Source organism: Cutaneotrichosporon oleaginosum (assembly GCF_008065305.1).
Source record: "Cutaneotrichosporon oleaginosum strain ATCC 20508 chromosome Unknown ATCC20508_contig06, whole genome shotgun sequence".
Taxonomy (NCBI): domain Eukaryota; kingdom Fungi; phylum Basidiomycota; class Tremellomycetes; order Trichosporonales; family Trichosporonaceae; genus Cutaneotrichosporon; species Cutaneotrichosporon oleaginosum.
In genome coordinates, this window is record NW_027072175.1 from 290968 (window position 1) to 314996 (window position 24029).

The 24029-nt window shown below is 59.8% G+C and overlaps 10 protein-coding genes across 10 annotated transcripts; 8 read left to right on the forward strand and 2 right to left on the reverse strand.

The window, feature by feature from the left end:
- Positions 1–468: 468 nt before the first annotated feature.
- Positions 469–2231, forward strand: COLE_06538 (uncharacterized protein; the record flags this gene model as incomplete). The annotated part of the gene is made up of 4 exons (XM_018423096.2): positions 469–537; positions 586–1111; positions 1145–1837; positions 1870–2231. The coding sequence occupies 4 exons, from the start codon at positions 469–471 to the stop codon at positions 2229–2231; spliced, it is 1650 nt and encodes a 549-aa protein (XP_018279157.1).
- A 27-nt stretch (positions 2232–2258) lies between these two features.
- Positions 2259–4314, reverse strand: COLE_06539 (uncharacterized protein; the record flags this gene model as incomplete). The annotated part of the gene is made up of 2 exons (XM_018426648.2): positions 2259–4155; positions 4193–4314. The coding sequence occupies 2 exons, from the start codon at positions 4312–4314 to the stop codon at positions 2259–2261; spliced, it is 2019 nt and encodes a 672-aa protein (XP_018279156.1).
- Positions 4315–4531: 217 nt separating this feature from the next.
- Positions 4532–5903, forward strand: COLE_06540 (uncharacterized protein; the record flags this gene model as incomplete). The annotated part of the gene is made up of 5 exons (XM_018425358.1): positions 4532–4685; positions 4778–5088; positions 5197–5519; positions 5625–5722; positions 5788–5903. The coding sequence occupies 5 exons, from the start codon at positions 4532–4534 to the stop codon at positions 5901–5903; spliced, it is 1002 nt and encodes a 333-aa protein (XP_018279155.1).
- Positions 5904–6032: 129 nt separating this feature from the next.
- On the forward strand, positions 6033–6536 carry COLE_06541 (uncharacterized protein; the record flags this gene model as incomplete). The annotated part of the gene is made up of 1 exon (XM_018427439.2): positions 6033–6536. The coding sequence occupies one exon, from the start codon at positions 6033–6035 to the stop codon at positions 6534–6536; it is 504 nt and encodes a 167-aa protein (XP_018279154.1).
- A 1835-nt stretch (positions 6537–8371) lies between these two features.
- COLE_06542 (uncharacterized protein) lies at positions 8372–9663 on the reverse strand (the record flags this gene model as incomplete). The annotated part of the gene is made up of 6 exons (XM_018426647.2): positions 8372–8414; positions 8500–8580; positions 8633–8724; positions 8757–8876; positions 8964–9557; positions 9592–9663. 6 exons carry the CDS (start codon positions 9661–9663, stop codon positions 8372–8374), a joined length of 1002 nt encoding a protein of 333 aa, XP_018279153.1.
- A 3960-nt stretch (positions 9664–13623) lies between these two features.
- COLE_06543 (uncharacterized protein) lies at positions 13624–14008 on the forward strand (the record flags this gene model as incomplete). The annotated part of the gene is made up of 2 exons (XM_018427438.2): positions 13624–13893; positions 13949–14008. 2 exons carry the CDS (start codon positions 13624–13626, stop codon positions 14006–14008), a joined length of 330 nt encoding a protein of 109 aa, XP_018279151.2.
- Positions 14009–15944: 1936 nt separating this feature from the next.
- Positions 15945–17938, forward strand: COLE_06544 (uncharacterized protein; the record flags this gene model as incomplete). The annotated part of the gene is made up of 3 exons (XM_018423094.2): positions 15945–16099; positions 16149–16299; positions 16337–17938. 3 exons carry the CDS (start codon positions 15945–15947, stop codon positions 17936–17938), a joined length of 1908 nt encoding a protein of 635 aa, XP_018279150.1.
- A 295-nt stretch (positions 17939–18233) lies between these two features.
- On the forward strand, positions 18234–19307 carry COLE_06545 (uncharacterized protein; the record flags this gene model as incomplete). Its single annotated transcript, XM_018423093.2, has 1 exon — positions 18234–19307. One exon carries the CDS (start codon positions 18234–18236, stop codon positions 19305–19307), a length of 1074 nt encoding a protein of 357 aa, XP_018279149.1.
- A 239-nt stretch (positions 19308–19546) lies between these two features.
- Positions 19547–20398, forward strand: COLE_06546 (uncharacterized protein; the record flags this gene model as incomplete). Its single annotated transcript, XM_018423092.2, has 3 exons — positions 19547–19941; positions 19985–20084; positions 20138–20398. The coding sequence occupies 3 exons, from the start codon at positions 19547–19549 to the stop codon at positions 20396–20398; spliced, it is 756 nt and encodes a 251-aa protein (XP_018279148.1).
- Positions 20399–21251: 853 nt separating this feature from the next.
- Positions 21252–23724, forward strand: COLE_06547 (uncharacterized protein; the record flags this gene model as incomplete). The annotated part of the gene is made up of 8 exons (XM_018423091.2): positions 21252–21259; positions 21327–21510; positions 21548–21715; positions 21750–21909; positions 21948–22174; positions 22209–22302; positions 22344–23009; positions 23045–23724. The coding sequence occupies 8 exons, from the start codon at positions 21252–21254 to the stop codon at positions 23722–23724; spliced, it is 2187 nt and encodes a 728-aa protein (XP_018279147.2).
- Between the last annotated feature and the right edge of the window lie 305 nt (positions 23725–24029).

The window sequence follows — 24029 nt, forward strand, 5'->3', positions numbered from 1 at the left end:
AATATCTATTCCCGTCCATCGCCTCTTGATCTTTTCCCGTGTTCACGTTCTGTTACTTTCTCCTCCAACATCAGTCAGGATGCAAGCCCTCCGACGCTTGCTGCACTTGCTACAAGCATCCGACCCTGCTCTCGTGCAGCCTTCTGTCTGCCTGTCTGTTCGAAAATCATGACCAAGAACTTGCGGTCATGTCCGGTGAGGATCCATACAGCTCACGCACGTGCGCCGGGCGGCAATTGACATGGTCCTCACGATAACGACGCAAGAGCTCCTTGCGTCTAATTCGGGCACGCTGAGTGGCTCGCCGCAACTTTCACCCTGGAGAGGACGCTAGTTTCTGCAATGAAGTTGTCAGCCAGGTCGTTAGCGGCGGGAACGTGCGTCTACCTCGCCGTCAGTGACGAGCCCACTCACGGACACCGAGACATGGTGCGGGGCGCGATAGGGTTATAACGAGGACACGATGGAATGGCCTGCTTTCATCCGCTGACGATGATGCTCACACTGGTGCTAGCTGCGCGCCTCGCGGCCGCTGTCGTGAGTCCTCAGCATGGAAGGCGCTTGTGCTGCTGCTGCTAACGCCAGCCGTTCAAGAATGAGTCGTACCCACTCACGACTGTGCCGGGCGAACGCCCTTGGAACCCTATCGAGCCGCTGCAGCAACGCTTGGCGTACATCAACGCGACGGCCATGGCCGTCAGCTGGAACACGTACACCTCACTCCCGGACGAGGAAGCGGTGGTGTACTTCGGAACGGATGCGTGGGAGCTCGACCGCACCGCGCCGTCGCGGCAGAGCACCTTTGAGACGTCCCGCACGTTCAGCCATCACGCAATCCTTTCGGGGCTCGAGCCGGGCACCGAATATCACTATCGCGTAGCACACACGAACTGCTTCGGGTGCAGCACGATTCCGACGTACTCGTTCACTACTGCGCTCCCGGCCGGCGACTGCACGCCTTACGCTGTCGCGATCGTCGCAGACATGGGCCTCATGGGACCCGACGGGCTTACAAACTCGACCGGCAAGGGGGCCGGCGGCGCGTTACTGGACAACGAGACGAACACTATCCAGAGTATGGTGCAGAGCCTGGACGCTTACGAGCACATTGGTGAGCCAGCCTTTGATGGTGTGCTTACCCCAGTGCATATTGGCGATCTGGCGTACGCGGACTACTTCCTTAAGGCGTCGACGCAGGGCTTCTACGGCGCGGACAACGTGCTGACGAATGCAACCTCAATTGTGGAGAACTATGAGCGTCTCAACGAGGCGTGGTACGACCAAATCACTCCACTTACCTCGCAGCGGCCGTACATGGTCGCCGTGGGCAACCATGAGAGCAACTGCAACAACGGCGGAGTCAAAGACAAGGTCAACAACATCAGCTACACGGCGCAGATCTGCATGCCCGGCCAGACGAACTTCACCGCGTACGCGGAGCACTGGAATATGCCTGGGCGCCCCGGCCCGAGCCAGAACTTCTGGTACTCGTACGACGTGGGCATGGTGCACTATGTCGTCCTGAGTTTCGAGACAGACCTGGGCGAGGGTCTGTACGGGCCGGACGAGGTCGGTGGGACTGGCAAGCAGATGAGTGGGCCGCGCGGGAAGACCGGCGAGCAGATCGAGTGGCTGCGCCAGGACCTTGCCAAAGTCGACCGCAAGAAGACCCCATGGGTGCTCGCGTTCGGTCACCGGCCGTGGTACGTCGGCATCGCCGACGCGGTCTGTGAGCCGTGCCGCCTAGCCTTCGAGGGCATCTTGTACGAGAACAATGTCGATCTCGTCCTCACCGGCCACGACCACGTTTACTCCCGCTCCGTTCCCATGTTCAACCGTAAGCCAAAAGGAGAATAGCGCTGATGCCAGACACCGCTGACCCCGCGGGGTACGACAACCCCCGGGCGCCGACGTACATCACCAACGGACTCGGCGGACACTATGACGGTCTTGACGTTCTCGACTCGCCCCTCCCAGCGAATGTCGCGCACGGTATAGACGGCGTGTACGGCTGGTCGCGGCTCACGTTTGCCAACGCCACACACATGCGGCACGAGTTTGTTGCAGCGCGCAACTCAAGTGTGCTTGACGAGTTCTGGCTTGTGCGCGCCCGCGAAGAGGGCACGTGTGTCGACGGCGAAGAGGGACATACAGGCAAAGATAACGGCAAGGGCCATGGCAAGGGCGGGAAAAAGGACAAGCGCGATGTTCTCGCACGTCTGGACGAGTAATATACAATTATGGTCATGCTACATATATCAAGAGAACTGCGACTCCTCGTCTTCATACAGTGCTCGCCGTTGGGAACGTGTCAATTGTTGTGTTTCGGCTTGTAGTTGCGATCCCTCGCTTTTAACACTGTCACCTGGCGATAGTGCTTGGCCTATGATGTCAGACACGCTCGCCTCTCTACCACTATCAGCAGGTGACACTTGTTTCGCGGGCGTGGATGCGATGTGCGAGCCCTCGTCCTCGCCGTCAAGCTCTTCAGCGTATTGGGCCCGCTGTGCCGTAGTGAGAGACAAGGTCTCCGCCGGCAGCTGCAACTCCTCCTCGTCGCTCTTATCCTCCTCGTTTTGCGGCTGCGATCCCTCGGCGCTCTCCATGTCGTCATCGATAGCAAACTTAGCGCGCTGCTCCTTGGTCAACGGAAGCGTTTCGGGGGGAAGCTGCGACTCCTCCATCCCCTCTTCCTCGTCTCCGCTAACCATATCGTCAAACTGGGCTAGCTGCGCGCTGCCCAGTGGCACTGTCTCCAACGTGGGCTGCGGTGAGATGCTTTCCTTCCGTTCCTCGCCGTCACCGGTACTGGCTGAAAGCGACGAAAGTGGTGAGGAGGTACCACTTGGAGCGGTCCCCGCCTTGTTCTCGTTTGCAAATCGCGCAAGCTGCGATCGTGTTAGCGGCATGGTGCTCTGCGTCTCGCTATCGACGTCCATTTGTTCATCGGGTTTCGTGAACGTAACTGTGACGCCGATGGTCGACTTGCGCCCTTTCGCTGTGTCGGCTTTTTTGCGGGCCATGATGAGAACGCGGCCCAGCACACCGTCGTACTCGCGGATGAACTTGTCGTCGAGGCGCATCCAGGCATCGTCCTGAGGTACATGTGAGACGAGGAGGGACACAAGCTCGGCGGCGAGGACAGGTGAGCGGTCGTCACCCTCCAAAGCGAGGAGGTCGAGCACGTAGCCAACGTCGGGCGCCTGGAACGGGATGGAAAGACTCATCACGCCCGGGATGGCCTCGATCGCGAGCGTTGTGCTCCGGCTACGGGTTGCTGCCGTGCCCGACGCTCTGGTAGTCATGACTGTAGGGGCGCGTGAGGTTGAGCGGCTTGCGACATTGGAGCGACGCGCGGCCTCACGCTCTTTGCGCACCCCAGCTGCATCCTCGAGGACAACTGCAAGGATATACGCACGCGCATTCCAGTCCCTGATCGCTCGGGAAAGGGCCTGGATATGCGTTGGGGGCACGCGAAAGACAGTGACCAACGAGAGCACTAGTGACTGCGTGTGGAACGGCGATTTGGGAGGGCGCGCAAGATCGATCAAGAGGGAAAGAAGCCTGCCCGCTGTTTCTCGGCGAGTAAATAGGACACTAGGCGGCGTTGGAGGATCTGTTGGGAGAAAGGCGGCGCGCACAAGCGTGAAGACTATACCAGCGTCATCATACTGCAGCCTGGCTGAGGCAGGTTGATGTAGCTGCTGGAGGAGTGAGGGTGGTGACTTGGACCATAGTGCCACGAGCCACTCAAGCACACCCCAACCATCGTCCGAGATCGAAGGTGTTTCACGCTCGTCTTCCGAGTCCTCATCCCCTTTACGTCGTCGCTTCTTGAACACCTTCTTTGGGGACGCCATCTTGGTGACTGGCTCGGAAAGGAAGACCCAGATGCCGTGCTTCGCGCCGTCCAATACTCGCTTGCGCACAACACGCTCAAGCTGACCGTTTGGCTTCCATGCCAGCCAGTCTGGAGTTCTCAGGTTATCGTAGGCAGTGGCGCCTTTGTGTAACTGTGGAATCAACGGGAGGAGGTCGGACCCAAACAGGTCGAGGTAGCGGTAGAGGATGGAGAGGGGCGATGAGACCCGGCGGAGATCTTCCTGCTTAACCTTTGGGTCGGTTACAAGGTGCAGGAGCAGCTGAACGTGGCGTCTACGAGTCAGATAGGTGTTCTCGGCATTAAACGTACTGGGTGGGAAGGTAGTGCCTATCGACGAGACCATCGAGCGCACTGAGCGCCATGAGCACAAAGCCCTCGTGAATTGGCGCGCCCACGATGTTCTTCCACGCTTCTGGCTGTGGAACGGGCATTGTGTTCAAGATGAATGTCTTAGCATCAGCCAACGCGTCTCGTCGCTCATGGAGCTGATGCGAAGGGAGGAACCAAACATCACCGCCACCGGGGCGGAGATTGCGGAGTCTGCCACGTTGTTGCCACGCGATGAATCTGGACCTCCACGCATGTCGGCATTGTGCCGCGTCATGAACGCCCATCAATGTCAGAGCAGGCATCACACACTCCGCAACCATGTCCGACGACCCCACTGCCGACTTCCTTGCCCGCGAAAAGGCCATTCTCGGCGACAACGCCGACCTCTTCGCTCCAGGCGAGATCCCCGGCGTGAGCTCAGGTAATGGCGGCCAGGGCAGCGGCATGGACGCGTTCCCGGACCTCGACGATGGTAAGTGCCAGTTTCGCGGTGCACGTCTCTCCAGGCCATCTACGTGTATCAAAAGGCCTTTGACACTCTCCACTTCTCCCTATCCATCCCAGCTGTCCCCTTTCCCGCAATGCACCCGTGGAACCGCTCGCCTTGGCAGGAGCGCGGTTCGTGGCCAGACTGGAGCTCACGTTCCCCAGCGCCCGCCAAGCCCGCTAGCCCTGTCAAGTCGACGTCGCCCGTGAAGTCGGCGTCTCCCATCAAGTCGCCCAGCGGCCTTGACGCGTTTCCCGAGCTGGACGACTTCTCCGGCGTAGGCTCGTCGCAGGTCCGCGTTACCGGCAACGTCGGGCTGGGAGAGGACGAGGATCTCGACAAGTTCGAGAGCGCCTTCCCCGATCTGTCATCGGAGATGCCATCTGCAGTAAGTCTTGTAGCGGCGAGCCCAAAGGTGCCCCGTTAGGCTTCCTCAGCCTCGTCTGAAGATGTCGCTGTGGCAGCGAAATCGTGGTTGGTCGTCTACTGACATCAGACATCGCCGGCCCCAAAGCCAGTGTTCAACGCGCTGTCGGCTCAGCCATATGGCCAGTCTCCTTATCCTCCAACCGCTGCCCCCCAGCCTCGCTCCGCAGCAAGCATTCTCCCCGCGCCCCAGTTCACCAACACCCTCCCCGAGACTGAGGAGGAGACCGAGCCCATCCGCCAGTGGCGCGAGAAGCAGGCTGAGGAGATCAAACGCCGAAATGCTGCCGATCAGGAGAAGCGGGACGAGATGGCCAACAAGGCCGAGAAGGCCATTGACCAATTCTACGAGGACTACAACAAGCAGAAGGAGAAGAACATTCGGGAGAACAAGTGAGTGCCCGCCAACGCAGCGACTACGCTGCTCGAACTTGCAGCCTTATGGCCTGACCTTGTCCAAGGGCTCCGAACGTGTGCCAAGCTTGGAGCTAACGGCAGGGAGCACGAGGCGAAGTTCATCGAGCAGCTCAAGGACGACATTGCTCGTGGCACTACGTGGGAGCGCATTACTGACCTGATCGGTCTCGAGAACTCGCGTAAGTCGAAGCGGAGTGCTGACTCTCGCTCCCCAGATGTCAGTATGGGTTTCGCTCACGCACAGAGTCCAAGACGATCCGGCCGAGTGTCGCTGGCGGCTCGGACCTCGCGCGCATGAAGGAGATTCTTCTTGCTCTCCGCCGCGAGGGCGAGAAGGCGCCCGGCGCGACGGGCTTCTAGACTGTGTGTTTTAGACGCGCGCCGGTGTGTGGTTGATCTCGGGCTCACGCGCTGCGCAGCGCATAAAGCCTCGCTTCTTGCGGGCACCCTGTATAGCACCCGTTCGCGGGAGATGATTATGATGTCTACATGAGCGCGACGGAAAGGGTGAGCATGTCGAGGGAGGCTGTATGCGAAGTGAGAATGAGAGTGAACCGGAATGGTGCGGACATCCACAGCTTTGCGCAAGCCCTTGGTTTCTCATGGCGGACCTACGTGACGGCGGTGACCACGGACGGGCAACTCCGCTGTGGCCAACAACTCCACCAATGGCCTTCCGGCGGTGAACGCCCCGCGACTGTTCAGTCAGCCAGGCGCCGTTGTGTGCAAGAGCTTCGAACCAATTTCCCATTCAGCTCCTCCTCGCCCCTGTTCTGTGAGCATCTCCCTCACAAGCAATGCCAATTCAACGCTCTCGCCCCGCTCTTCGCCCCGTTCAGCGCCTGCATTGCTACTCTGAGCGGTGGCCGGCGATTTCGCACCGTCGCGGCGACGAAATCAGCCACGACCCACATGGAGGACCTCCACCGCCACGGGTCCGGAACTAAGAAATTTCAGATATCGCCGGCTCGCCCCGCCCCCGGCGGTGCATAAAAGCAAGGCGAGATGCATCTACGTTTCTCTAGTGACCACACTCTGTAGGGTGAGTACCCCCCTCCTTTCCCACCCCCTGCCCCAGCGCGCCATCGCATCCAGCGAGGCGCTGCTGTTGAGCGTCCTGGAAAGCCTGCGCGCTCGCCGCCACTCGCTTCAGCGGATGTCTTCCCATCTCTATATTGCGAGTCATAGACGCTAACGCCCAGATCTCTCTACAGTAACCGTTCACTCTCGCTAGTTCACACTAGCCACATTTTCCACGTCGAGGCGATGATATAGCCCCTCGCCGCTCTTCACAGAGTACTTGTCTCCGGACACGAAGAAGCTGGCGGGACGCTGGCGCCTGACCGAAAGGGAGGGCAACGGCCGACCGTGGGCGCGCGAGGGCTTTCTGATCGACTTCCCCCTTCCTATTATTCCCATCCATCATCCCCCTCTCCCCTTTATCCTCTACCCCTTCTCCCCCGACTTCCGACACGTTGTACCTTGGCACATGCAAATGGTGAGAATCTGCCCCCACGCTGCACTGCAGTACTTGATGACCCGAGTGCATTTGGCTTTAGGGACACTGTGCCCCCTCGTTCCCACCTTGGTGGGGCGGGATGGGCCCGGTGGCCTCTGCTGAAAAACCCACGCTACCTAAACAAACTTTTCTGAAACCTCCTTCCCACACCCTTTGACCTTGGGGCGATGGCGCTGACTTTAGGCTTCTGTGGTCCTCTTTCCAACTTGCCGGGCTTGTCACTCGGCGAGGCTGTGAGACATGGCGTGCAGCTTTGTCTTAGAGTGTCGCTGCGTGGTGAGTGGGCTTGTTCAATGTAGGTATTTATGCTGTATGAAATTTTTCGAAGCCGACCGTGTCCAGTCTCGCTCTGTCGACTAATGCCTCCTGCGCCCTCTGTACTCTGACCATGGTGCTCATGGCTTGGCGCCAATGTCCCGAAGGTCCTCGCGACACCATCACATATGCTGATGTCGCCCACATACTGGTCCGCGCTCCAGCCAAGCATCAAGAGGCTCTCATTGCTGACGAATAACCTGGTCTCCCCGGAACGCTTGGCTAGCTCAACGGATTGAACGTCGCCTACCTCAACAGATGCGCCCGCACACAGGTCATCGCTCACCGTCGACAAAGCCTAGGCCTCGGCCTACGCCCTCGGCGCCCGGTTTACCTGAAACCCAACAGCGCCAGCAGAGAGTCACTGATCAACAGTAGACCAGGAGCAATTGACGGCAGGAGCAGACCAGTCCTGTCTGCAGCAAAGGCCGCGTGGATGATCTCGTGCGACGACTTGCTGCGGGCACGCCCAATTGCGACCAAAAGACATGCAAGCAAGAAGCGCAACCGAAACTGTTATGCTTCATCCAAGGCCTGGCGAGGGAGAGGGGAGAGGGGAGAGGGGTGTGTTTGGGTTGTCACGGCGCTACGCTGTAACTCGACAATGGCGGAGGTCTGCTATCTGCCCTTTATGCGGAATCGCGATATACGAAACACACTCGCTGTGTCTCCAGTTGGAACTCGCTGGCCCTCGATCGATAAGGTACTACACAACTGAGCACTGGGGCTAACCTTCCAAATGACGTCAGATCTCTTGCCGCGACGAGCGCTCTGTTAAGTCCGGCGCGTGTGTGGGTTCAACAGTCAGGCGCCTGGGCATTGTATTATGCAAGAGAGCTCCCCCACCACCATGACCTGAGTGCAGCTCAGACCGAGCATCACCGCGCAGGCAGCCTGCAGCTTACAACTAACGGACACTCGAAGGATCAGGCGGGCTGCATGGAACCTTACACGACCATTGACATAACACAAACCCGAGATACAAAATCCAAGACTACTTGTGGTGCGACTGGAGGAACTTGAGTGCGTTCTTAGGGCTGGTGTTAGTTGATGATCCATGCAGAATGATAACTCCGAGCAGCCGAGCCGTTGAACGGCCCGCGCGCCTTCCGCAACACTCACTCCTCAGCCGCCTTGACGCCCAGAGCAGCCTCGATGAGCTTGCCCGAGCCCTTCTCGAAGATGAAGTGCGAGCGCTTGGTGCTGACGTTAGCTACGTCACCATGCCGAAAGCCGGGGCATGGCAGGTACTCACTTGCTTGGGGCAATGAAAGCGCCGAGCCGCTTGATGAGCTTGCTCTCGGGGTCCGAGAGGAGGTGGTACTTGAGCTCCTTCTTGGTCTTCCACTGTCGTCAGCCACGCCCATGCAAGCGCTGACCTTGAGCTGGGCAGCGGGCTTGTCCTTGCTGAGGCCGTAGACGTCATAACCGAGCTCGCCAAGCTCGGCCGACAGGTCGCGGTACCCGCACGCCTGGTTGGTGCAGCCCGGGGTGTCAGCCTGGCAGTGAATGGATCAAGGTTGTAAGCATGGTGGAGTCGAGACCACACGTGTCAGCATCATTGCGCGGCTGGAGGTAGGACGCACACGCGGGTACAGGAAGATGACTACGCCGCGCTCGCCAGTCAGCGTAGAGACGTCAACGTCCTCGCCGTCCTCGTTCTGCAGGGTGAGCTTGGGCAAGGTCGAGCCGAGCTGCAGCGCGCCACGCGAGGCCGACGGCGGCTTGTTGTTGTCCGAAGACTTGGGCTTGTCTTCAGCGGACTTGTCCTCGTCTGCCTTGTCTTCGGCAGGCTCGTCCACGTCCATCTTGTCATCCGTTGACTTGGGCTTGGGCTTCGACTTGGGCTTGGTCTCCTTAGACTTAGGCTCCTTGGCCTTGGTCTCCTTGGACTTTGGCTCCTTGGACTTGGGCTCCTTGGTCTTCGTCTCCTTGGACTTTGGCTCCTTCGCCTTGGTCTCCTTGGACTTGGGCTCCTTAGACTTAGGCGCCGCCTTGGTCTCATTATCAGTGGACTTGGGCTCCTTGGACTTGGGCGCGGCCTTGGGCTCGGCCTCGGTCGACTTGGACTTAGCCTCAGTAGACTTGGGCTGCGTCTCAGTCGACTTGGCCTTTGCCTCGGTCGACTTAGGCTTCGCCTTCGGCTTAGTCACCTTCTCCGCTGGCTTCGGTTCCTCTTTCTGCTATCAGTTGGTTATCAGAAAAAGCTTTCACCTTGGGTGCAGATCCAGCCGACGCAATACGCGCCGACCGGCGAGTGACGGTTGTTGTCTCGGCCTTGGGCATTATGAGGAGGGGTCACGTCTGCGTGTAAGCGCAATAACCAGACGTTAACTGACAGAAGACGGGTAAATAAGCAAGATAAGAATCCACAGGAAGAAATTCGAGAGGAGAGGAGGCGGATGGGGAGTGGGCAGTGGGGAAGAATACGCGTCGAAGCGAGCACCAGTATGGTGAGAGTTGGGCTCAAGAGATCAATGTTTGGCTCCGGGTCACGTGCAATCAGATCACACCTTGAGCGGGGGTGTTGACATACACTCCTCGCGGACGGAATTTGAGGCGGCTTATTAGCTCTCTCAATTGTGCTAATAAGGCCATCTCAGTATGCAAGCATGCATGCAGCTCACAGCTGTCCCCGCGTCCCCACCATCCCGACAATCAACATAGGATCAAATTGTGTGTCAAGCGTTCGGCCGTTCGAACCTGTCTGGGAGACATATCTGCCTTTTGCTGTAATGTTCGCCTTTACCGGCTGCAGTCTTTCGTGTAAAGGCCTACGACATCAGCACAGCTCAAGTCTCGCCCTCAGAAAGCTGTGAGGCTGCCGAGGTGAAGCCTTATTGTGTCGATTTAAGTGGTGCCCCAGCACCACCATGGTGCCACTTTTCTCAGTTCTCTGATCCCAGGTGTCTGCAGTTGTTACGCAAGACACATTCCGCTCTGGAGTGGCAATCTTGCCCTCGCCGCTCGCTGTTTGCCCTGCTATACCTGCTAGCTGGTGCCACACAGCCGCGGATGCTTGCTGTGAGATCGACTGCACATGAATGATCCTGACATCGGCAGAATCGGCGTCATTCCCAGAGCGGATTAAAGTCCCCGACGGTGAGGTGGGGCGTGGGAGAACGCTATGCGCCATTGAACTTTTGTCCTACTAAACGAAACAACCTGTCTGTGGCGAAGAAATCGTAGCGAGAGCGAAGCATCAATACAGCATAGAGCGAAGCGAACAGAGGAGCACCACGGGAACGTGGATGTGCCAGAGATACAGAGAGACGGGGAGGATGCGGCGCGCGGCGGAAACAACCGCAATGATCGGGCCGTGGGCCGGCGGTTGGGTCCAGGAACGGACGCGGGGTTGGCCAGTTCTGGGGCCAGTAGCGTCATGACCCCGCCCATTCCGCCAACACATCTCACACACCCCCAATCCTTTCGTTTGCTTCATCCACATCTCCCACCATGTAAGTCTATCAACGCTCACGCAGAGACATTGGAGCTGACGGCAGGTCTGTTGAAACTGTCCAGACCAAGCCATTCGAGGGGCAGAAGCCCGGCACCTCTGGTCTTCGTAAGAAGGTGAGTGTCGTCATCGCTGGGGGAAGCCTCGCTGGTAGCCTGCTGGGCTCGTGAAGGGAGAGCGGGGGAGACTCAAAGCAACGGAGGTGTTGGCCCTTGTGAGGAAAACTGGAACAGTTGCGAGTGGGAGGCGGGACACCGAGGCTGAGGCGACTCGATCCGCTTCAGAAGCTCGCGTCCGGGTTGCACCATAAGCTCGCACCGAAGTCTTCGAGCCCAATTTCTCAGTGCGCGGCGTTGACTCGTCGTGTGCATGTCTGCTCACCCGCCCACCCTCGGGGCTGCGGCAGGTGGATCTGTTGGACTCCTTTCAAGCATCCTCTGCGGCTCATCGCTCAGCCTCGAGCTCTCACAGCCGAGGGTGAAACTTACGCTGCTGTAAACGGCTGCGTCTCGTAGCGCCCATCACGCCTTCCCTCATGCCCTCCTTCAGCCCACTTCCCACCCCTTGGCAATGATTCACACGCTAACTCCCAGGTCAAGGTGTTCCAGCAGCCCCGCTACACCGAGAACTTCGTGCAGGCCATCTTCAGCGCCATGCCCGGCGGTAGCGACGGCAAGACAATTGTCGTCGGCGGCGACGGGCGCTACTGGAGCCCCGAGGTTTCGCAGGCTATTCTCCGCCTCGCTGCCGGTAACGGCATCAAGCACGTTATTATGGGCCAGGACACGATTCTGTCCACGCCCGCCGTCTCGGCGCTCATCCGTGAACTCAAGACGGACGGTGGCATCCTCCTCACCGCGTCGCACAACCCCGGTGGTCCCGAGAACGACTTTGGTATCAAGTTCAACACGGCCAACGGTGGTCCCGCGCCCGAGGAGGTCACGAACAACATCTACAAGATTACCACAACGATCAAGGAGTACAAGAAGGTCGACCTGCCTGACGTGAGTGACAACAATACTCCAATTCCTAGAGTCTGGCACTGCGCGAGCTGGATGACGCCACGCTTGACACCTCTTGCTTGCTGCTTTGGCTGAACGCTCGTTAACCCCAGCTTGACCTCTCCAAGATCGGCGAGTTCACTCACGGTCCCCTCAAGGTCACCATCGTGGACAGCGTTACGAACTACATCAAGCTCCTTAAGGAGATTTTCGACTTTGACCTGATCAAGAAGTACCTGCACGAGACCTCGCCCAAGCCTTCGGTCCTCTTTGATGCTCTCAACGGTGTCACTGGACCTTATGGACGCGCTATCTTCGTTGAGGAGCTGGGCCTCCCCGAGAGCTCGATTCAGAATTGCGACCCCAAGCCTGACTTTGGCGGCCTTCACCCTGACCCCAACCTCACCTACGCTCACACCCTTGTCGAGAAGGTCGATGCCGGAAACATTGTCTTTGGCGCGGCTTCTGACGGTGACGGAGACCGCAACATGATCTACGGCGCCAAGGCGTTCGTCACGCCCTCCGACTCGGTGGCCATCATCGCTGACTGGGCTGAGAAGGCCATTCCTTACTTCAAGAACGGCCTTAAGGGCCTTGCGCGCTCCATGCCGACGTCGGGCGCCATCGACATTGTCGCGAAGGAGAAGGGCGTCGAGGTGTTTGAGGTGCCTACTGGCTGTGAGTGTGGAAGAGGAGGGGCAGGGGAGGCATGCCGCCGACAAGCCTTGTCATGCTTACATCGGCTGCGATGGCGTGCTGTCGCTTGCCTGTTGCATACCGTGTCATTGTTCTCGCCGCTAACCCCCAGGGAAGTTCTTCGGCAACCTCATGGACGCTGGCCGACTCTCGATTTGCGGTGAGGAGTCGTTCGGCACTGGCTCGGACCACATTCGCGAGAAGGACGGCGTCTGGGCTATTGTCGGTTAGTACTGATACTGTCCCCATCGCCGTGACTCACGCTAGCTTGGCTCTCTATCCTTGCCAAGGCCAACGAGGAGAAGCCTGGACAGACGATCAACGACGTTCTCCTTGCGCATTACAAGAAGTACGGCCGCTCATTCTTCTCGCGGTACGATTACGAGGAGGTCGAGTCGGAGGGCGCTGAGGCGATGATGGAGCACCTGCGCAAGCTCTTTGCGTCAAGCGACTTTGCGGGCAAGAAGCTGAAGGCGACCACGTCGGACACGACGTTTACTGTCGAGTCGGCCGACGACTTTAGCTACACAGACCCCATTGACGGATCGGTGAGCAAGAAGCAGGGCCTGTACATCAAGTTCACCGACGGCTCGCGTGTCATCTTCCGTCTGTCAGGCACTGGTTCCTCGGGCGCAACGGTGCGCCTGTACGTTGAAAAGTACAGCCGCAACGAGTCGGAGTATGCCGACGACGCACAGGTCGGCCTCAAGCCGCTCATTGAGGTTGCGCTCGCGACGTCGAAGCTGCAAGAGTTCACGAAGCGTGACAAGCCGACCGTTATCACTTAATTTGAGTTCCGAGGCACGGCGGGAGTGACGAAGAATGCATCGATGACGAACACGCGTCTATATCCGTGAGCGTGGCAGCCGTGGTGTAAGGAATTTTTAACCGACAAGGTTGGCTCAAGCCGGTGTCCTATTATGAGCGTGTTGTGTCGCGTGGCTGGGCAAGCCGAGGGCGTGAGGGCGACGATCCCAAGTCTTGTGATCTTTGTGTTGCCATGGGCAGCAGGAACGAGGGCTCGGCTCAGGAATGCGTTAATGCGACCCAGGACGAGCTTGGGCGAGTCATGCTCTGCTCTATGCTCTTGTCATGTGCCGGCGTGCATCGGGGTCTGGAAACGCGTGCGTAGCTGTGCCTGGGATGCCTGGGATGCCTGGGATGCCTGGGATGCCTGGGATGCCTGGCTCGGTTCGTATGCTGGAAGTCGCAAGTCGTTCCAACGCTTTCGTCCATGGACCATGGAACCCCCCCCCCCCCAGAAGACGCGGCCGACCGCCGGCTCGTGCGGGAAGCAGGACGCAATGTGGTCATTTTGGGGTGTCGGCGTCGGCAAGACGCGTTCGCGCGTTTAAGAGCGTCGTGCGTGTCGCGTGATGGTCTGGACTCTGGACTTGGGCGGGTGAGCTGACGTGAGAAAAATGGCCAGCGACTGCGATCGTTTCCAGAATATCTGCTGCATTGGCCGGAGCTGTGACCGGAGAGAGCCAAAGCAGTGCCCGGAGTCACCGCCATCGTTATGTCATGGTGGAGCGATCTGCGGCATTGCGGTTCGGGACGCTATGCCGTTACTAGTGCCACATCCTCGGAACGGAGGAGGAGACTTTAAGCTGACGGCCTGACGGTGAAGCTGACACTGACACTGGCACTGGCACTCTGATCTTCGCCATGTTGCGTCGGGCGTGGCTGGAACAGTGAGAAGTGGCCTCCAATTCCTCGGCACAGAAGCGACCCGCCGGTGCTCGATTGAGGTACAGAGAAACGCAGCGGAGTACAGAACAAAATCGTGACCAGCCACTGCCAAGTACGCAAAACTGCTCCCGATGCGGACGGAGGTGCGGCACGATGGTGGGAAGTGGGCCGAGCCGGAGCCAAGATCGCCGAGCCATATGCGGCTCGTAGTGCTGTGCAGGACGCAGGCGCAGAATACAGGAGTGAGTAGACTAGCAAGCTAGCAAGCTTGGCGGGAGCCGGTTCGGGCGAGGGCTCGGCTGGCTGGACGGCTGTGGCTTGTGGCACTCGTGTGCCCCGGTCGGGCGGCCGGGTGACGGGCGCGGAGGCTGTCCGTCTCGCGTCTCAGCCAGTGATGAGCCATTCTGTCGGCGCCACAGGGATGCTTGTCTGCCTCGGCACATGAGTGCTATGACACCGACGAGTGATTTACGATCGCGTGTGGCATTGAATGATGGACCATGCAGATATGAAGACATGACAAGTCGGGGATGCATAGCGGCCTCGCGGGATCCGAGGGCCGAGGGGCCGGGGGGAGGGAGCCAAGCTCGATGGGCGAGATGGGGAAAGTAAGCGCAGCAGATTCCAGGGCGGGGGGTGTAAGCCCTGAGACGAACTGATGCTTGCGCAGGCGTGGGATCCAAGAGAGATCTGGAGAGAGCAGAGACGGGGAGGATGATTGGAGGCAAACCCTGGATCACGCCCTGTGCCCTCTCCGCGCCCAGGTGCCATGCGGCCCACACCCCCCACCGTACGATTAAGAGGCGGCGATCCGTCCATCCGGCCTGCCCAGACTCTGACCCTCAGAGTTCCTGAATAGTTTGGCACTGCAACCTTGCCTGCGCCCTGCCAACTTCCCCTTGCTTGCCGCCCCCTCGGCTCCTCTGCTCTGCCGCCTGGGGCGTGGAGAGTGGTGGGTGGCACCTTTGTGCACTTCACGTCGTCCATCTCTTGTCATCCTCCTCATCATCCTCCTCCTCCTCCTCCTCCTCCTCGTCTATCACTCGACGTTTCTCGCGATCACTCGACGCCCCGCTGTCGACAGCAGTACGACGCGTGACCTCCCTCGGCTTAGTCTGTCACCCCCGTCCGTTTCCGTTCCCTCGATCTCCTCGTCGACGCCCCCCCTTGAACGGTTTGAGCGCGCCTCCTATCTCGGTCTGGGCACCCTTGCAGTCCTCGTAGCCATCCCATCCGACAACACACAGCCCTCTTGTCTCGAGCACACGCACTCTACCCCCTCCCTTCTCCCTCGGCCCCGTCGTGATCAACGCGCACACTCCGTCCACCGCCGTTCCACCATCTCCACCTTGCACCTTGCATCAACATCAACATCTCCTCTCACTCTCTCTCAAACTCGACTACTCCGTATCCTAAACCCACCACTCGCCTACCCGCACTTCACTCCCCCCCCCCCCCCCCCCCCGGTAGCGTCCCTCAACGCACCGACCCCTCTCATCAGGCGGTGACACGGCAGGCATTGGCAACCACTTCTGTGCTTCCAACTGGCCGCTGAGAACCGCCGACGCCTACTCCTACTCCCCACTCTCTCCTCCAACCTCCTCCTTCCCCTCGTCACTCATCGCCCGCTAGTACCGCCTGGGTTTCGGATACACCTACTCTCTCTCCGCACTCTCCTTTCCAACAACTATCCCCCTCCCCCGCCTTCCTCCTCCCTCGTCATGGACCTCGTCGGCGACTTTGGTAGCCCCAATCGCGTAGTCGAACTGTGGCCCCGTCAGGCCTCTGACTCGCCCGGCTGCGTTCCTATCGAGTGTCCCTCGGAGAAGCCAGTATGCAACTGCAAGGCCGGCGAGGAGTGTCAGGTCATCTACAGGTAAGCGTTCAAACCGCCTTCCCCTCCTTCCCCCGCTAACAGACATTAGGTCCTGCAGCACTTGCTCATACGTCCAATGTAAGCCTATCGCGTCGGCGGGGGGCGGCGGGATAAACCCCGGCATCATCGCTGGGCCCATCGTTGGTGCAGTCATTGTTGCTGCAAGCTTGTGTCTTTTCTGGTGGTTGCGCCGAAAGAAGGTATGTCTCAGGCGAGCGATAATTGCTAACAGGGAAGAAGCGCGACCTCGCCCGTCTCGAGGACCTCGCCGACCGCGCTCGCAAGGGCGAGTCGTCAGCCTTCCACTTGTCACACCCCGGCTCGCCATCGACCTCACGCCACCAGTCGGCTCAGTTGGGTGCCCGATCCCCCACCAGCAACGGGTCACGGTCTTCGTCGCAGCGCCTCCCCAACGCTCCTGTCGAGCACGAATATCGCGATGCCAACGGAAACACTGTCCGTGTATACGGCAAGCGGGGGGCCATCAACGCCGATCCCAACCACCCCGACAACGGTGGCTCAGGTGACCCCTTCGGCGATCATGCCAGTCTGTCCACAGACCGAGCCGAGAGCGGTCACTCAACCAACGTTGTGCCCATCCATTACGTTCCAGGCCAGGAGTCGCCCGCCGCGCGCGCAGGCCAGGCAGCAAACCCATCACAGCAAGCTGCTGCGGCGCGAACCCTTGATCAGGCTCGCCAGAACCTGTGGCGTCCCCGTGCTCCTCCGCCTCGCCCTGCCCGTGCTCCCGACCTTGACCTGCGCCTTAACCCGATGCAGCAGGCCGAACACAACCAGTTGCTTGCAGAGGGCGGCTCGTCGCGCGACTCGTTCCGGTCAGGCATCTCTGTTACACCATCGTTCCTCTCGGGTGCCACTGGCGACCTCCACATTGATGTTCCCAAGATCATGACACGCCAGGCTGTGCAGGTCGGCCGTTTGCAGACCGCCGAAATGGTTCAGTTTGGTGTTCCCCATCCTGTTTCATTTGGTGCGCAGCAGACGACAAGCGAGGAGACGGCATCTTCCACAGGGTCAGATCCTTTCACCGAAAGGCATGCCGAGATGCTCAACTTGACACCTCCAAGCACAGCGACACCCCACGCCGGCGGCATGCCTGCGCAGTCGAGCACGTCCCTGGCCTCCCGCGCATTCGATGACGAGGGCAATGTCTCGCAGCCGAGCCCAACCGACTTGCGTTTCTCGATGGGATCTTTGGCATATGACCGCACTTCCATATCCACTCAGGGAACAAGCAACCACAACCACGGCCGGTTCCTGAGCCCTCAAGACCAGCCTCCCGTTCCCAGCCTCCCTGCCGGCTACGATCGTCAACGTTTCCAGTCCATCTCCTCGTACAAGTCGACTGGCAACGACTCGCTTCTCGGCTCCTTCCCCATGATCCCTCCTGCATCTGGCGGTGCCAATGCTTCCAACCCCGACCTCACCTCCTCACAGACAGGTTCTGCTCCACCCCCAACAGCCTTCAAGGCCACTCCCGGCGCTGGCGCCGGTGCCGCCCCCGGTGGGCGTCCTCTCACCGCCACCTCGGCCCACTCGCTCGCTGACTCGTTCCTCGGCCGCTTCCCCTTCGTTCCACCAAACGTTGACGCAGACGGCTCTTCCAGGACTTCGGGACAAGCTCACCCCTCGCGCCTGACGCTCGGGATGAGTAACGTCTCGGGTCTCGGCGGCTTCGAGTTTAGCTTTGACCGGTCTGGTAGCGGCGTCGAGGATGTCCCCCCTGTGCCCGCCGGGTCTAGAAACACCCAGTCTGCGGCGGGTTCGGCAGCACCGGCCGCGCCTCCGTCGCCGGCATCAGGAGCGCCTAGGGAATAAGTAAACAGTCGGGACACTATGGTACCTCACCACCTCGTAGACTTTCTCCATCTATCTTGTAGGGATGTTGTGATACGACCCATACTTTATGTCGTCGAGTCGTACAAGTGTTACGGCTGTAGAGAGGGCGGGGTGGCGGTTTGTGGTGTGCATTCTTGGACAGGCAGGCCGCATGTTGCCGTGGTGGAGGGCGATCGCGGAAGCAGATTCTTGGGAGCATGTTTCGATTTTGGCCGATCTCATGCAAAGTTCGGTGCACCAGCTGCCGTGTCGGCCACACTTCACCACAACCACCATGTCGACACTTTCGCGCTCCGGTGCTGCGGCGCTCGCGCGCGCCTCGTTCGCGTCGACATCACGCGCGGCTTCAGCGCGCCGGACAATTGTGTCTATCCCGGCGCCAGAACTCACAAACTCGGCGGGGACGACTGAGTTTGCCGTGCGCACCTTTGAGCGCATGCCGAACATGACCTATGCGTTTGCGATCGTGCGCGCCATTGAGGCAAAGTACGGTGTGGTGCTCAACATTGATGTGGTCAAGGACGCGGACTCGCTGCGGCCCGCCAACCGCCTCTTCGTGACACTGCTCAAGCCCGTTGAGCTTCCTGATGGCGACAACCGTTTTGAGATCCCTGCGCCAAAGTACAACGCGGCGGACACGACTGGGGGCGTGTCGCTCGCGGACATTGAGGCAGCGCTGCGCCCAGCGCCACCTGTCGAGGCGGCCGAGGGCGAGACGCAGCGCACGATCAAGTTCTCGCTCGAGCCGCGCACACGCAAGGCCCGCGACTTCCGGTATCTGCGGTACGCGAACCGGGTGTCGGCGCGTGAGCAGCGCGAAGACGACGAGATTGTGCGCGCGCTCCAGGCCTTCTCTGGCGGGTTTTACAACGGGCTCGCGGGCGTCGCGGACAAGTTCAAGGGCCTTGTCCTCGAAACCACACCGGATCTGAAGGAGCGTCGCGCGGCGCAGGAAGCCGAGGAGACGCTGCGCGCCGAGATTGCGGCGCAAGAGGCGGAGATTGCGCGCGAGCTCGCGGCGCAGAAGGCTGCGCGCGCGGCCGCCGCCAACGCCGCCGCCGCGCAGGCTGTGCAGGCCGAATCTGAGGAGGGCGAGAGCGACGTCGCCCAGGAAGAGGTCGTGGACGACAAGACGAGCCGTCTCGAGATGCTCAAGAACCGTGCGCTCGAGGCCGCACGCCGCAAGGTCGCGGCCGACGCCGAGGCGCGCCAGGCCGCCGTCGCGAGCAAGGCTGCGAGCGCCGCGGCAAAGGTCCAGGCCGCACGGGCCGAACCCGCCCTCGCCGCACAGGAGCGCAAGGCCGAGCCCGCGACAAAGTCCACGTGGAGGTGGTTCGAGAAGAAGTGATAGACATGCATTGGACTCGTAGCTCAGCGCGGGGGATGTTGGTGCAGCAGCGGTCTGAAGTATCAGCCCGCTCGGCGAGAGAGGCAGGTGATGGAGGCCAGCGGATCAGCGGAAGCAAAATTCCCATCCCACGTGGGGTTTGCCACCTTTGTTGTCTCCAAGTGCAAAGCTCATCTCGACTTCTTGCACAACTTCCAAACCCCTCCAACGCCATCTGCACTTGAAACCCATCGCGCATCATGTCCCAGGCCCATCGACCAACATGGAACCCGACTATGGGCCGCGAGTCCAAGGCGGGCTCGCAGCAGGTCGCCAAGCTCGCGCTCGCCTCGCACACCAAGCTCAAGTTCCGGCAGCCTGGGCAGACGTCCGCGAGCGACGTCGCGCGGCGTGACCTGCGCGCGGAGCTAGCGGCGGCGGAGCGGGCAGCGCAGGAGAAGAAGCGGAAGGCGGCAGGACTGCCTCCTTTGCCAGCAGGGACGGCGGCGATCGAAAACGGTAGCGCGGAGGACGAGGCGGCGGCTAAGCGGCGCAAGATCCTCGAGGAGGCGGCCGAGCTGGACCGGGACGACTCGGACGAGGAAGAGGAGAACGGAGATAAGGGGAAGAGCAAGGCGGATGAGGAGAGCGACAGGTGCGTCCTCGGGGACAGAGCGCGATGGCGAAGCTGACCCCAGCGACGACTCGGATTCGGACTCGGACGACGACGACACCGCCGCGCTCATGGCTGAGCTGGCGCGCATCAAGGCCGAGCGGGCTGAGGAGAAGGCACGATTGGTACGTACTGCATGCTAGCGTGCAACCGAATGGAGCGATGGAGCTGACGACAGGAAGCGGAGGCGAATGCGGGCGCGGCGCGCGACCGGGAAGAGGAGATCGCCACGGGCAACCCTCTGCTCAACCTACAGGCCGCACTTGGCCAGACACCAGCAGCGGCATCGACATCCTCGGCAGGGTTTACTGTCAAGCGACGCTGGGACGACGACCTCATCTTCAAGAACCAGTCGGTGACCCTCGACAAGCCCAAGAAGGGCGAGTTTGTCAACGACCTCTTGCGATCCGAGTTCCACAAGAAGTTCATGCAGAAGTGAGTCCACCGAGGAAGCGATCTAATGCCAGATTCATCAAGTAGACGCTGTAGATTGTAGTCGATGCACATGTTCACGAGCCAGGAGAAACACACGCAATCACTGCCGCCGTTGAATTCGGTTGATTGCCTAGCACCATATTCCACGATCTCTCATTCTGAGTGCTTGCATGCAGACCATGTTCTTCTGGCACACCGCGGCTCTCAGAGCTCCATGCATGCATCAGCCCATCAGACCATCAACCCAGTAACAGTGGCAATGACCTCAAGTCGCATCACTCGTTTCATTTTGCCTCCGCTGCCGCACCGCCCAGACCCGACGATTCCGTCGCGTGTCGTCCTCCATCTGCTTATGCAGTTGGCCACTCACTCGTCCTCGTTCTCCCCCATACCCTCCGACACCTCTGCCTCCAACTCAGCGTCACCGAGACGCACTCATCTCCACACTCTCATACCTAACGCACATGTCTGCGGCCCGCCAGGTCGCATGGCGCGAGCCGACGAAGGAGGACAAGCCGCCCAAGTGAGTTGGAGCGGCGCGGCCAAGCCGCATCATCTCCATCGGAGACGGACGCCAAGACCTGCTTTGCCGGGCACGAGACAGATCGTATCCGTCACGAGGGGGACGAGGTGAGGGCAAAGCAGCAGCGACCTAATGCCTGTTGCTCCCCTCACCTTGCGCGTGCGCGCCCACACCTCCTCGCCGCGCCACCTTGCGCTGCTCATGACTAAGGCTGACCACAGGGATGCTGATCTTCAAGTTCGTACCTGCGACCAGGGCCGTGATGGCTATTCCAAGCGGGGCGCGCTGACGACAGACAGCTTGGAAGTTCTTGCAGAATGGTGTCGAACACATCATGACGCGGTACGTGTGCCCGACTCCGACGTCGCCTTCCTTGCCACACGCCACAAGCTCGTGCGCTGACAACCAGGCTGCAGATGGGCATGTCGTACCAGTACTACATCATTCTGTACACGACCATCTACGACTACTGCACCGTTCCGAGCCGCGGTGGGTTCGCGTCGGCACCGAAGGGCGGCGCAAGCTTGCAGGGCGCCGACCTGTACAAGAAGCTCAACGGCTACCTGGCCGAACACTGTCGTCAGATGCGAGAGGTGGGATCCGAGCCGCGAGCGATCAGCTGACGAGCAGGAAGGCGAGCGTCTCTCCGACATCGAGCTCATCAAGTACTACGCGCGCCAGTGGGAGCGGTACACCACCGGCGCGGGGTACCTCCACAAGCTGTTCAACTACTTGAACAAGCACTGGGTAAAGCGTGAGAAGGACGAAGGGCGAAAGGAGATATACACCGTATACACTGTACGCATGCGTTCTGAAGGCTCGCTGACACCAGCTCGCGCTCGTAGCCTGGAAGAAGAACTTCTTCAAGTACATCCAGAAGAGCGACTCGGAGCCTTCGCGCCTTACCCAGGCCGTGCTCAAGCAGATTGAGCTGCAGCGCAACGGAGAGACAATCGACAACTCGCTCCTGAAGAAGGTCATTGAGAGCTATGGTGGGTCCCCTGAGACAGCGGCCGCGGCTGACATCTAGTCGCGCTCGGCATCGACGACGCAGACGTGCAGCGCGAGAACCTCGAAGTCTACAATGATTGCTTCCAGAGGTACTTCATCGAGGCTACGCGCAAGTATTACGCGCAGGAGTCGGCCACGTTCGTGGCCAACAACTCGGTGCCCGACTACATGAAGAAGGCCGAGGACCGTTTGAAGGAGGAGCAGGACCGCATCAACCTCTACCTGCATGACTCTTCACGGCGCGAGGTGAGCTCATGACGCTAGCAGCAGCTGACAACAGCTCAAGGAGACGTGCGAATATGTCCTAATCAAGGAGCACGAGAAGATAATGCAGGACGAGTTCCAGCCTCTGCTGGAGGCAGACCGCGAAGCAGGTAAGCATTCTCCACTTCTCTTCGGCACCGCTGACACTCAGACCTGGGCCGCATGTACGGTCTTCTTATTCGCGTTAATGGTCTCGACTCGCTCCGCGTCAAGTTCGAGGAGCACGTCAAGAAGGCCGGCCTGGCCGCTATAGAACGTGTCATTCCCGCCCCCGGAGCGGTCAACGAGGCGGGCAAGCCCGAGGTGCTGGACCCCAAGTCGTACATCGAGGCACTCCTGTCCGTGCACAGCAAGTTTCACGAGATTTTGGACGGTCCTTTCCACTCTGAGATTGGGTTCAACGCGTCTCTGGACAAGGCGTGCCGTGACTTTACCAACTCCAACGCCGCTGCCAAGACCGCGACCAAGTCGCCCGAGCTTCTCGCGTCTTACTGCGACCAGCTGCTCAAGAAGAGCAACCGTGACGTGGACCCGGACGCCCTGGAGGGAGCTCTTACCAAGGCTATGATCATCTTCAAGTTCATCGACGACAAGGACGTCTTCCAGAAGTTCTACCAGAAGAAGCTCGCGCAGCGTTTGGTCAACTCGATGTCGGCATCCGACGACTCTGAGGGGTCAATGATCTCCAAGCTCAAGGAGGTCTGCGGCTACGACTACACCACAAAGCTTACAAGGATGTTCAGCGACGTTAGCGTTGGTCGCGATCTGACGGAGAAGTTCAAGGAGAAGGAAAGGCGCGAAGGTTCAGGAGACGATCGTGAGTTGGCACTAGAGATTTAACTGACACAGCAGTCGACTTCTCTATCATGGTCCTCGGTACTACTTTCTGGCCACTTGCTCCTCAGCAGACCGACTACGCCGTGCCGCGCGAGGTGCAGCGGACACATGAGCGGTTCACGAAGTTCTACAACGACGTTCACTCTGGCCGCAAGCTCACATGGCTGTGGCATGTGTCCAAGAACGAGCTCCGCACGACGTACCTCCAGCAGAAGTACATCTTCATGACATCCGCGTACCAGATGGCCATCCTCACTCAGTTCAACGAGAACGACTCGCTTTCGTACAAGGAGCTCGCGGACGGTACCAAGATCGACGACAAGATCTTAAAGCCGCAGTTGAACCTTTTGGTCAAGGCCAAGGTGCTGCTTAATGACTCCGACACATACGACCTGAACCTCAACTTCCGCTCCAAGAAGATCCGTGTGCAGCTCAACCACCCAGTGAAGGCCGAGCAGAAGGCCGAGGCGACCGAGGTGCTCCAGGCTGTCGACGAGGACCGCAAGTTTGTGTACCAGGCGACGATTGTGCGCATCATGAAGGCGCGCAAGACCATGAAGCACCAGGGCCTCATCCAGGAGGTCGCGCAGAGCATCTCGACGAAGTTTACGCCCAAGGTCTCCGAGATCAAAAAGGCCATCGACTACCTGATTGACAAGGAGTACCTCGAGCGTGGCGACACGAAGGACACCTAGTGAGTATGGGCATGGCCCGGGCGGGAAGACGCTATGTCTGGAATACCACTAACAAGCAGCAACTACCTGGCCTAAGTGTCAGCCACTTTGTTCGGCACTCACGCTCTGCGGCCCCCCAACGACCTGTGCAGCAGTACCCGGCCGTCATGTTACTGCGGCGACTGTGGGTGAAGGGCTCCGCGCCGAGAAGAGCAGCGCATGTTGGAGCCTGGCGCGCTGTCGTCGTTGTAACTGTACAACATGCATTGATGTGACACCGATAGCCAGTCTCGCGAGCTCTACTTGGCCTCTGGGAGCCATGCACG